General features: G+C 41.9%; 1 protein-coding gene across 1 annotated transcript; it reads left to right on the forward strand.

The window, feature by feature from the left end:
- The first annotated feature begins 11,432 nt into the window (after positions 1-11,432).
- LOC104099238 (pectinesterase inhibitor 4-like) lies at positions 11,433-12,255 on the forward strand. Its single transcript, XM_009606168.4, has one exon. It carries the CDS (start codon positions 11,624-11,626, stop codon positions 12,212-12,214), a length of 591 nt encoding a protein of 196 aa, XP_009604463.1. The 5' UTR covers positions 11,433-11,623; the 3' UTR covers positions 12,215-12,255.
- Positions 12,256-14,088: the final 1,833 nt, after the last annotated feature.

Raw genomic sequence — 14,088 nt, forward strand, 5'->3', positions numbered from 1 at the left:
TTACCATAATGCAATGCATAAATAATAACAACGAGATAGAATAACAAGTACAAGCCTTACTTCAACATTTGGTTCCACAATATCAATCTCAACTTTGAAATAAATACTCAATTATCACCAGAGAATCCGTAATCATGATAAGAACGATCAACTTAACAACACTAGTCTAAACACGTAACAATTAGGCATAGGAAAGAGACAATATAAGAAAAACGGGAGAAAACAGGGAAGACAGGTAAATTGGCGGCGCATAAGTACTCGTCACCTCACATAAACGCCGCTCACATGAATTTCACATAAAAAATAATCTGAGGTTCCTAATTCCCTCAACTCAGGGTTAGACACAATACTTACCTCGCTCTAAAGGCCACTCAATACTCAATCACAACTTTCTCTTTAAAATCCACCTCCAAACCACTCGTATCTATTCAAAAATGACTCAGTAATATTAAATATTGCTAAAGGAATTAATTACATTGCATAAATGTAGATTTCCCAAATTTTCTTCCAAAAAGTCGAAAATCGACCCCAGGCCCACTTGGTCAAAACCCGAGATTCAGACCAAAATCCATTTACCCATTCACCCCCGAGCCCGGATATATAATTGGTTTTGGAATCCGATCTCAAATTGAGGTCTAAATCCCCAAATTTCAGAAATCCCTAGTTTCTACCCAAACCCATAATTCTACCATGAAAACTCTAGATTTTAAGTTGAAAATTCATGAAATATAATGGGTAATTGAAAGAAAATAGTTTAGAATCACTTACCAACACTTTGGGGAAGAAAATATCTCTTGAAAATCGCCTCTATCCCGTTTGATTTTTGAGAAAATGAGTTAATGGCCAATTCCCGTTTTTGGATTCTGTTAAGTACTGGGCGACAATATTCATCGCGATCGTGTGAACACTGTCGCGTTCGCGGAGAGTAGCCTCCTAAGGACTTATGCGATCGTGGGAGGCTTTACGCGTTCGCGAAGGCTTAGCCCGCCTTGCCTTCGCATTCGTGAGACAAGGCTCGCATTCGCATAGAGTTTCCCAGGTCCCCTGCCCAGCCTAGCTAAAGCTACGTATTCGCATTCGACGGGTCGCGTTCGCGTAGAGCAATTCCCCCCAATGCTCCGCGTTCGCGACCATGGTCTCGCGTTCGTGTAGAGTAAAATCCTCCCCAACCCAGTTTCCCCTTCGGGATCGCGAGAGTGACTACGCGCGTGAAGCACAACATAGCAGACACCAGATACAACAAAAATACGAGAATTTCTAAGTCCAAAACATCCCGTAGCCTATCCGAAACTCACCCGAGTCCTCGTGGCTCCTAACCAAACATGCACACAAGTTTAAAAATATCATACGGACTTGCTCGCGCGATCAAATCGCCAAAATAATACCTAGAACTACGAATTTAGCACCAAATCCAATGAAATTTTCAAGAACACTTTAAAATTTCTATTTTCTCAACTAGACGTCCGAATCACGTCAAACCAACTCCGTTTCTCACCAAATTTCACAGACAAGTCATAAATATTATATTGGACCTATACCTGGCTTTGGAACCAAAATACGGACCCGGTATCAACAAGTCCATACATCAACCAATTCTTAAAAATAATTAATTTTCAGACTTTTAATTTTCATCAAAAATTCATAACTCGAGCTAGGGACCTCCGAATTTGATTTCGGGCATACGCCCATATCCCATAATTTGATACGGACCCACCGGGACTGTCAAAACACGGATCCGGGCCCGTTTACCAAAAATGTTGACCGAAATTAACTAAAATCAACTTTTAAGGCAAAAATTCTTATTTTCATCAATTTTTAACATATAAGTTTTCCGGAAATACGCCTAGACTGCGCACGCAAATCAAGGAGGGTAAAAATGAGGTTTTTAAGGCTTAAGAGCGTAAAATCGAGTTCTAAAACATAAGATGACCTTTTAGGTTATCACATTCTCCACCTCTAAAACAACCGTTCTTCCTCAAACGGACATAGAAAAGTACCAGAGCTAGTGAAAAGGTAGGGATATCTACTACGCATATCGGACTCGGACTCCCAAGAAGCTGCCTCAGCAGGCTGACCTCTCCACTGCACTCGAACTGAAGGGTAACTCTTTGATCTCAACTGGCGAACTTGCCGGTCTAGAATAGCCACCGGTTCCTCCTCGTAAGTCAGATCCTTGTCCAACTGGACAGAGCTGAAATCAAACACATGGGACGGATCGCCGCGATACTTCCGGAGCATGGACACATGGAATACCGGATGAACAACTGCTAAACTAGGTGGCAATGCGAGCGTGTAAGCCACCCCGCCCACTCTCTCCAGAATCTCAAAGGGCCTGATATACCTAGGGCTCAACTTGCCCTTTTTTCCAAATCTCATTACACCGTTCATGGGTGATACCCGAAGTAACACTCTCTCCCCGGCCATGAATGCAACATCACAAACTCTGCGGTTGGCATAATGCTTCTGCCAGGACTGAGCTGTGCGAAGTCGATCCTGAATAATCTTGACCTTATCCAGGGCATCCTGTACTAAGTTTGTGCCCAACAACCGAGCCTCCCCCGGCTTAAACCACCTAACTAGCGACCGGCACCGCCTACCATATAATGCCTCATAGGGAGCCATCTGAATGCTTGACTGGTAGCTGTTGTTGTAGGCGAACTCTACAAGGGGTAAGAACTGATCCCATGATCCTCCGAAGTCTATAACACATGCGTGGAGCATATCCTCCAAGATCTGAATAGTGCGCTCGAACTGCCCGTCCGTTTGAGGATGAAATGTTGTGCTCAACTTAACCCGCGTACCCAACTCACGCTGTACTGCCCTCCAAAAGTGCGAGGTGAACTGCGTACCACGATTAGAAATGATAGACATGGGCACACCGTGAAGACGGACGATCTCACGAATATAAATCTCTGCCAATCGCTCCGAAGAATAGGTAACTGCCACAGAAATGAAATGCACTGACTTAGTCAGCCTGTCCACAATAACCCAAACGGTATAGAACTTCCTCCGAGTCTGTGGGAGGCTAACAACGAAATCCATAGTGATACGCTCCCACTTCCACTCAGGAATATCTATCTTCTGAAGCAAACCACCAGGTCTCTGATGCTCGTACTTTACTTGCTGGCAATTTAGACACCGAGCTATATATACAACTATGTCTTTCTTCATCCTTCTCTACCAATAATGCCGCCACAAGTCCTGATACATCTTGGCGGCGCCCGGATGAATAAAATACCGGGAACTGTGGGCCTTCTCTAGAATCAACTCACGAAGTCCATCCACATTAGGCACACAAACACGACCCTGCATCCTCAAAACTCCATCATCTCTGACCGTAACCTGCTTGGAATCACCGTGCCACACCATGTACCTAAGGACAAGCAAATGAGGATCATCATACTGCCGCTCCTTGATACGGTCAAACAAAGAAGATCGAGCAATTATACAAGCTAGAACACGGCTGGGCTCAGAAACATCCAACCTCACGAGCTGATTGGCCAAGGCTTGAACATCTAATGCAAGTGGCCTCTCACCAATTGGAATATATGCAAGGTTACCCATACTAGCTGACTTTCTACTCAAAGCATCAGCCACCACATTGGCCTTCCCGGGATGATACAATATAGTGATATCATAATCTTTCAATAGCTCCAACCACCTCCCCTGCCTCAAATTGAGCTCCTTCTGCTTGAACAAATACTTCAAGCTCTGATGATCCGTGAATACCTCACATGGCACGCCGTAAAGATAGTGCCTCCAAATCTTCAGCGCGTGAACAATGGCTGCCAGCTCTAGATCATGAACATAGTAATTCTTCTCGTGAACCTTCAGTTGTCGCAAAGCATATGCAATAACCTTGCCACCCTGCATCAATACCGCACCCAGACCAATACGAGATGCGTCACAATATACTGTATAAGATCCTGAACCTGAGGGTAACACCAATACCGGTGCCGTAGTCAAAGTAGTCTTGAGCTTCTGAAAGCTCGCCTCACACTCGTCCGACCATCTGAACGGGGCACCCTTCTGGGTTAACCAAGTCAACATGGCTGCTATAGATGAAAACCCCTCCACAAATCGACGGTAATAGCTCGCCAAACCCAAGAAACTCCTGATCTCCGTAGCTGAAGTGGGTCTAGGCCAGTTCTAAACTGCCTCAATCTTCTTAGGATCCACCTGAATTCCCTCGGCTGATACAACGTGACCCAAGAAAGCAACTGAACTCAACCAAAACTCACATTTTGAGAACTTAGCATATAACTGACTGTCTTTTAGAGTCTGAAGAACGATCCGAAGGTGCTGCTCATGCTCCTCTCGGCTATGGGAGTAGATCAAGATATCATCAATAAACACAATCACAAAGGAATCCAAGTAGGGCTTGAACACCCGATTCATCAAATCCATGAATGCTGCTGGGGCATCTGTCAACCCAAAGGACATCACCAGAAACTCATAATGCCCGTAACGAGTCCGAAAAGCTGTCTTAGGGATATCAGATGCCCTAATCCTCAACTGATGGTAGCCAGATCTCAAATCAATCTTCGAAAATACCTTGGCACCCTGAAGCTGATCAAATAAATCATCAATCCTCGGTAATGGATACTTATTCTTGATGGTGACTTTGTTCAACTACCGATAACCTATGCACATCCTCATCAATCCATCTTTCTTCTTCACAAACAACACAGGTGCACCCCAGGGCGAGACACTAGGTCTAATGAAGCCCTTATCAAGGAAATCTTACAACTGTTCCTTTAATTCTTTCAAATCTGGCGGGGCCATACGGTATAGCAGAATGGAAATGGGCTGAGTGCCTAGAGCCAAATCAATGCAGAAATCAATATCCCTGTCGGGTGGCATCCCCGGCAGTTCTGCAGGAAACACCTCTGGAAACTCATGAACAACCGGCACTGAATCCATGGAAGGAATCTCCGCACTAGAATCGCGGACATAAGCCAAATAGGCTAGACACCCCTTCTTGACCATATGTCGAGCATTCACATAAGAGATAACCCTGCTGGTAGAATGACCAAGATTCCCTCTCCATTCTAATCGAGGCAACCCCAGCAAGGCTAAGGTCACCGTCTTGGCGTGACAATCGAATATAGCGTGATAAGGTGACAACCAATCCATACCCAAGATGATATCGAAATCAACCATATCGAGAAGTAGAAAGTCTACACTAGTCTCAAGACTCCCAATGGTGACTACACAAGAACGATAAACATGATCTACAATAATAACATCTCCCACATGTGTGGACACATACACAAGAGCAATCAAAGAATCATGAGGCACAACCAAATATGAAGCAAAATAGGATGACACATAGGAGTAAGTAGATCCCAGATCAAATAGAACTGAAGTATCTCTACTGCAAGCCGAAACAGTACATGTGATAAGAACGTCATATGACTCAACCTCAGGCCTGGGTGGGAAAGCATAACATCGGGGATGGACCCCACCACCCTTAACTACGTCCCTGGGATGACCTCTAGCTGGCTGGTCTCCACCTCTAACGGCCTGACCTCCACCTCTAACAGTCTGGCCCCTACCTCTAGCTGCCTGACCCCTGCCTCTGGCAGGCTGAGCAGGTGGTGCCGGAACCATGGCACGGGAACCCTGATGCTGTGAGCTGCCTGATGTCCGAGGGCAAAATCTAGCAATGTGCCTCGGATCACCACAAGTATAACATGACCTCGGCTGCTGTGACTGTTGACCTTGAAACTGACCCTGTCGACCTGAGTAACCACCCTGATAACTCTGGAGTGGAGGTGCACTAATAGGAGTTGGTGGTGCACTGTAGGCTAGCTGGTCGGAATAAGGCATATGAGGACCACGACCACCTGAGGCACCGTGGGATGCCTGGAGTGCTGAATGAAACAGCCTGGGGGGATGGCCTCTGCCATAAGTACCCCGACCTCCAGATAAGGCTCCACTGAATCCACCGGAGTGACGAGGCCTCTTGTCAGACCCCTGACCACTCCCCTGAGCTAAAACCATCTCGACTCGCCTGGCAACATTGGCAGCCGCCTGAAAAGAAATCTCACTCCCAGTCTCCTTAGCCATCTGCAATCTGATAGGCTGAGCAAGTCTATAAATAAACCTCCTCACCCTCTCTCTCTCTCGGTAGAAAGCAGAAGAATAGCATGACGGGCCAAATCCACAAAATGGGTCTCATACTGAGTAACAGTCATACTGCCCTGCTGGAGATGTTCGAACTGACGACGACGCTCCTCTCTCAATGTGATAGGCAGAAACTTCTCTAGGAAGAGCTGAGAGAACTGGTCCCAAGTAAGAGAAGGTGACCCCGCTGGTCTTGTCAACAAATAATCTCTCCACCATTTCTTGGCGGAATCAGTCATCTGAAATGCAGCAAAATCGACCCCATTGGTCTCCACTATACCCATGTTCCGTAGCACCTCATAACAACTGTCAAGATACTCCTGGGGATCCTCTGAAGGAGCACCACTGAAGTGAGCCGGGAAGACCTTGGTAAACCTTTCCAATCTCCAAAAAGCCTCAGAAGACATAACTGACTCATCACCGATTTGTGCCGCAACAACCGGCTGAACTACTCCGACTGGATGAGCGGCTGGAGTCTGATACTGGGGAGCCATCTGCTCCGGAGTGTGAGTAGCAGGAGTCTGGGCTCCTCCTCCAGCCTGAGAGACGACTGGTGCCATTGGAAATGCGCCAGTCTGGGCCACACTCTCCATAAGGCCCACCAAACGGACCAAAGCGTCCTAAAGCACTGGATGGCAATGAACCCCTCCGGAACCTGAGCTGGTACAGCCTGGGTTGGAACCTCCTCATCAAACTCTACCTGAGGCTCCACCGCTGGTGCCACTGCTCGGGCTCTGGGCTGAGCCCTACCCCTGCCTTGGCCTCTGGCACGGCCTCGGCCTCGACCTGTGCCCCTCGTAGGATCTGCCACTGGAGGCTCTAGCTGCTACTCGGTTGAAAATGCGGTACGTGTTCTCGCCATCTGCGAGAAAATAAGAGTAGAAAAGTTCAATCAGTATTGAGAAAACAACATCGCACTACAGAGAATAATAGAAGTAAAATTTGTTCCTAAACTTCATAGCCTCTGGAAGATAAGCACAGACGTCTCCGTACCGATCCTCCAGACTCTACTAAGCTCGCTCGTGAATCGTGAGACCTAGGAAACCTAGTGCTCTAATACCAACTTGTCACGACCCAGAATTCCCACCATCGGGACCGTGATGGCGCCTAACATTTCACTTGTTAGGAAAGCAACGTTAGAGAATCATTAAACCAAATCCTTATTTCCATTCAGTAAATAACAATAATTAGCTAAGATGAAATATAATAAGTGCAGAATAATATAAAAATTGTATTAATTACTACCACCCGGATCTGGAGTTACAATTTATGAGCATTCTAAAATTTACTACAAGTAATAGTCTGAAAGAAATACAACTGTCTGAATGAAAGAAACAGTAGAACATAAAAGATAGACGGGGACTTCAAGGTCTGTGAACGCCGACAGATTTACCTTGAGTCTCCGGATAGCGGTCCAATAGCAAAATCTCGATCAACCCAAGCCCGTACTAAAATCTGCACAGAAAGTGCAGAGTTCAGTATTAGTATAACCGACCCCATATACTAGTAAGTGTCGAGCCTAACCTCGACGAAGTAGTAATGAGGCTAAGGCAAGGCACCTACAAATCAACCTGTATAATTTAACAGTGTATATACAAATAACAGTAATGAAGAGCTAGACAGGAAATATCGGGAGGGGGGGAAACATGCTGGGGGAAATACGAGATAAGGAACTACATCAGAATGATAACTGGAACCACCAATATACTATGAATCAACAGAAACAACGAATACAGTAAGGGAAAAATGCACGGCATCACCCTTCGTGCTTTTACTCTCAATCTTACCATAAAATCAATAGAAACGGCATGGCATAACCCTTCGTGCATAAACTCTCATATCATGGCACGACATCACCCTTCGTGCATAAACTCTCATATCATGGCACGACATCATCCTTCGTGCATTAACACTCACAATATAGGTCTTCACACGTAGTTCATGGCTGATAAAGCAATTCTAGCCATAACTCACGCGACCAATCCCTTTTCGACCAGTAGTATCGGGTTCTCGATCTTTGGTGGCATATGAACATCAATCTCTGCTTCAATATGATCTCTGCACTGATATCCAAAATGCACTCGCCATCTCAACTCTTGCCTTGACACCATGTCCTGGCATAGTATGGCCTTAAATAGCTCTAATACCACGTGTCACAGGCCGACTTTCTTACGTACGTCAGCGGCACCGAATAGCCCATGCGGCGCCTGCAGTCACCCTTCGCTACAGGCCAGCCTTTCTCCTTTCTCAGATTTTCTAGCACGATCTTGTGCCTGTGGTGAAGCTTGCCTAGGAGGCTTGCTCCAACTGTGCCGCCCGTCTAATGTCTAGGCTCATGGCCTCGACTAATTGTGGCGCATCGCATCTGCTGGATCTCATCCATGCGCACACCCAGGGTTGGATCAGGACATGTCTGTCCCTCGCCTAGAACTGAGCATCGCTCTCGCGTGCACAGTCCAATCCTCAAGTTTGACACTCGCCTCGTGCATCCGCACCTAGCTTGTGCTTCGCCCGAGTACAGAAACCTTTAGTCCTTGGCCTTCGTCATGTGCATCTTTCATGGCATGCCCATACATAGCCCTCGCGACATACTTCCATCCGTATAGTGCAGTGTCGCCCACAACTGCACGTCTAGGCCAACAGACCCTTGCTCGCATGGTTGAACCCAAGTCATGCTCACAAGTCGACATATGAGGCCCCTAAGATAGGTGCTTCAAGTATCCAATCGTCACAGAGGTCTTCATCCACCATTTCGGTAGCCCGCAGGGCATACTCGTCCCACATATCAAGCCTCCAGCGCCCGTTTCGTGCCCAACGCTAGCCCTAAAGCGTCGCGCCGTCCATAGAGTTCCCTAACTCGTATGGATACCTAAGACACTCCTTTGAGTCGTCCAGGCAGGCCCTTGAGGTTCCCCCTCAAGGTGGCTCATTTGGTACGGTTTGGTGGCAACACGCACGTGGAAAACAAGTTGAGCTTCAATACCTCTACCCCTTTATATATACTTAAAATTAAAAAGCCTAAAGTTCATGAGTAGTCTACGACAGAGAATCAGAAGGACTTTTTCTCCCCCGAATCGAAACCCCCAAAGTGCGGGGTGTAACACTAGGCTTGTTATTCATTCTTCTCTCCCTTTAATTGCTCCTCGGGAAAATCAACCCCGTTTCACGTTGCGCACATATTTGTGTCGTCCACTTGCTTTAATGCTTAAACCAGCTTCGGCATTATCATTTGTAAGAATTAAATTTTGTAAACTCATATATTTAATTTTAGAAAGAAGTATGTGTTTGATTTGTTTTTGCAGCAAAGGAAGCACTTGCATGCTTTACAAAGGAATATTTGATGTGAGATAGATATGATCCTTTTATTATTAACTAGAAATTTTGAGTTCAATTTTTGGAATAAAAAATATTCTTATAAGGAGTATTTTTTCCTTTTAATAAACTTTATATAATTATGCAAATTCAAATTCATCAAAACCCCAAAATTCGTACCTAAAAAAGAAAGCCGAATCCCAAAACGCTACAGAAAAAGACCTTTAATGAGTGGCCATACGATAAATTAAACTTTAACCTTGATTTAAGGAGAATGATTTCCACAAACATCGCCTAAATGCCATATTCAACTACTATTATTAAATTTACTTATTTATTTTGGGATGGCACGTTAGAAGCACCTAAAAGTCCATACAATCATGTGCCCCAGAGGGTATTGACTTGTAGGCATGCAGCAATAGCCTGCCAAAATCTCCATGTGGCAGATTTACACAAAGAATATCGAAATATTTCAACCTATTTTTTTTTAGTTTATATCAAAAAGAATGATCTTTATTTATATTTGGAAATAATTTATCTTATTACAATAATTTATATCTACACAAAATATATATGCCTCATCTTATACCACGAGTTTAAAAGTTTTTTTTTTCTTAAATTTCATGCTCAGCCAAATAGGTTCACATAAATTGAAACAGATGGAGTATAAAGATTGAAATATCTATATTTTTGAGTGATTATTAAAATATCGAGATAGAGTTTTTTAAGGTTGAAGTAATTATTTTTCAAAAAAAAATTATGATTAAATTTCTTTAAAATATCCATAGTTCAACAACAATAACAACCCAATATAATTTAACAAGTGGGTCTGGGGAGGGTAATGTTTACGCATAACTCATTCCTACTCCCTGGATAGAGAGTATTATATATATATATATATATATATATATATATATATATATATATATATATATATATATATATATCCATTGGGTCCTTTGTCTTTCCCCCCGTTGACCATTCCCCATCTCCCAACCCCAAACTTTAGAATAAAAAATAAGAGGATCTACAATAAGAAAATAAGAGGATTTTACAAGAGCTGTTCCATTTTATTTCCAGACATTGGGGTTGGATGTATTATTAAGGAATATATATGACTTGAATCCTCAAATGCATTAGATACATACTCATTCCAACTAATAAAATTCGAGAGAATGATTCAATGTTGCAATATATGAAATTTCCTTCTAACTGCTTGATATATAATAAAATTATGAATCAATAATTTAACTTAGTTCACGTGACTTGAATCTGCATGTGGTTGCTGCCCTATATGACAGCTAGAAATATTGTTCATATCTGTCATGCACAACTCACATTTAGTACATACTACATACCCTACTATTAGCACAAGCCCAAAAAATTATTTTATTGAATGACCTATGTTCATACATGCATCATCAGTTATGGTGTAAGATTGAATTCACTGCTATTTAAGGGTGTGGCCCACCTATCAATATAATGAGTGAAAATTATAAGATACCAAGGTTCAAATCTTAATAAATTTTTTTAAAAAGGTAAGTGTTCTTCCTATGTCTAAGCCTTGATGGTAGGGGTGACAAATGAGCATGCTGGGTCGGATATGAGCGGATTAAAACGAGTAATGCAAAAATAGATAAATTATTTGGCCCACGAATAGAAAATGGATTGGCTGCTTGAATATGATCATTTTTGACCGGCTATTTTAAAAAAATACATTATCCAACCCATTTTTATTGGATAATATAAATAAATAATTTTATCCATTTTTACGCCACTAGTGATAGGGATGGGTGTCAAATGTAACTTGGACCAGAAAATTCACTAAATGAGCACAAAAGTTGATTTCAAACCCAGTAAATCTAATCATGAGTTGGGGTAGAATTCAAACTCAACCAGTAAAGTTAAAATCATGTATTAGCCTCTACTTGTGGGTAGAATGACTCTCTCTCTATATATATATTGATGGAAGTTAGCAAACACCCAAAATAAAGTAATAGAAATGCGCACAAATACATACGAGTACCACCATTATTATCAAAAGAAAGAAAAAAGATAGAATCCACCTGATATTGAGCTGAGCTCTCTCTCTATATATATATATTCATTTACACCTTCTCTGAAACCCCAACACACTGAGCAGTCTCAATTAATTCTAATTCCAATTCCAAATATAGTAATAATGGAGCGTTGTAGTTCTAATTCCAGAAAATTGATCAAGACCCTCTTTCCAATTCTTGTTCTATTCACAATCTCCCACACACAAGCCAACTCCAATTCAAACTACACCAACTTCATTGAATCCAAATGCACCTTAATCTCAACATTCCCTCCCATTTGCATAAAAACACTTGTCCCTTATGCATCTTCTATCCAAACTAACACCATAAAACTGTGTGACACTGCCCTTGACATAGCCATAGACAGCGCGAAAAACGCTTCTGATATGGTATCTGAGCTAGGGAAAAAGAAAGGAATTACAAAATATGAAGCTGCTGCCATTAAAGACTGCATTACTGATTTGAAAGATGCAGTATATGAGTTGAAGGAAACACTTGGTGCAATGAATCATCTTAATGATCCAGATAAGGAATTTCAATGGGATAATGCTAAGACCTATGCTAGTGCTGTTATAAGTGATGCTAATTCTTGTTTAGATGGTTTATCTGATAGGAAAGTGAATCCTGTTGTGAAGACTAAGATTAGTGGTACCATATCTTATGTTACTAAACTTGCTAGCAATGCTTTGGCTTTTATAAATCACCTTTACTGAAAAAATTAATTTATATGTTTAAAGATGAAGTTTTATTTTTAGTTTGTTGGTTGCCAAAGGCTTTTCTTTTTCTTTTACCCCAAATGGTCCTTCTCTTCTTTCATTTTTTCGTTTGAAGAAATATTGGAACATTATGTACACTCCGGATTTTCAGCCACTTATGCTCCACCTTTTGCTGCTAAGTCACGGGTTCGAACCGTGGAAACAGCCATTAATGCTTGCATTAGTGTAGACTGTCTAAGAAAATACCCGCGCATGATGTTTATACCAAGCAAATAAATTCAAGATATATATCGTGCATATAAATTTTTATCACTTAATCAAAAACGTTAATTGATATGTAATCTCACTTTAATGTGTCATTGCTACAATTATATTATTTAATTTGATGTAAATATTTTTTTTATTAAGAGGGGAAATTCGCAGCCGCTACAACCTCTGCCACAACCTCTGCCCTTCGGGTGAGCACTTTGTGCGCACTGAGTAAACTTTTCCCAGTGTAATAGCATGCAAACCACGCAGAGGATGTAAACAGCACTAGGCAAGTCCTGTGCGACAAGCTCAACCCAGAAGACATTGAGGGGGGATTCGATCCCAGCCGCCCTCCAAACCAACTGAACAATCCGAATGGTTTAATTTGATGTAAATATTGATCGTATGTTTTTCAACTTTATCGCGATCGAAGTAATAAACAAGTAGATGACTTTTAATGGGGAGGGGCCGAGGGGAACAAATAACAACTTGTTCTTTAATTGTTTTCAATTCAAGCATAAAATAAGTTGTATGATTTGAGAAGACAAGGGACCCCAAAAACGTACCGCTTGAATCCACCCATATATTCGTCTGTGGCATGTGATAGTAACTAAAACAACAAATCTATCAAGTGTATCGAGATAGGTAAATACTTACTCGCCACGGAATGTTGGCATTAATCCGGGAAATACATGAAACATGTCTTTACAACATAGTTATCATTAACCCGTAGTTAATTAACACATATTCTTACTTTAATATATTACTTAACTATAGTAAATAATTATAATTTGGCGTAAACACTCGATAAAGATAAATTTTTACCGCCTCTAATTTAGTACTAATAATGTTTTGTTGTGGTTAAAACAAAAACAACATATCAGCGTTGAAAAGGTAAACGTTTTAGAAGGGGTGTTCAATTGTCCTAAAATTAAGCAAGAGGCTCTCTCCCTCTCTAACATTATACAGTATAATTATCAGCCAATCCTGAAAAAATAGTCGACTATATCAAAAAGAGTTTAAATGCTTTCGGATATAGTATTTCAGCAGTAATGTATGGGTCAAAATCTGCCCTAGAATATTTAAGATAGGATAACACTAAAGAAAGAGTCATCGAGCCGTCGTTAGTCGAGGTGGAGAAGGAAGCAGCAAGACCTATAGCCGAAGAGTCGACGAGAGCCATGGTCGAGGTGTTGATAATGGTCGAAGTCGAGCATCGCTGATGAAGTTGTAACGACTGGTTTTCAAAATAAGATATGTAAGAGAATATTCTAGTGGATATTCTCTGTACTTGTACTATTAGAGTTTATTAGGAAAATGTCTCATATAAATAGGAAAAAGGCAATGATATGAGGCATGCGATATTCATTTTGTAAGAACTGACTTTGACAAAAGATTCTCTCTCTCTCTCTTACTAAGATACAAACACTACCTTTTCATCAAGATTTTTGTCTATATTATTTCATACTTTTCCATCAGGTCCGAGAATAATTCGAACATTCAAGGATTTGTTTGTCACTCATCATTGTCAGGGGGAACAACCGTCTAGTATATCCTTTATTGGGTGAATCACTCCTCCTATTTGCTTGAATGTCAAATATTGTTATTCATTATTATTAAAT

This window comes from Nicotiana tomentosiformis, chromosome 3, assembly GCF_000390325.3.
Source record: "Nicotiana tomentosiformis chromosome 3, ASM39032v3, whole genome shotgun sequence".
NCBI classification, from domain to species: Eukaryota; Viridiplantae; Streptophyta; class Magnoliopsida; order Solanales; family Solanaceae; genus Nicotiana; species Nicotiana tomentosiformis.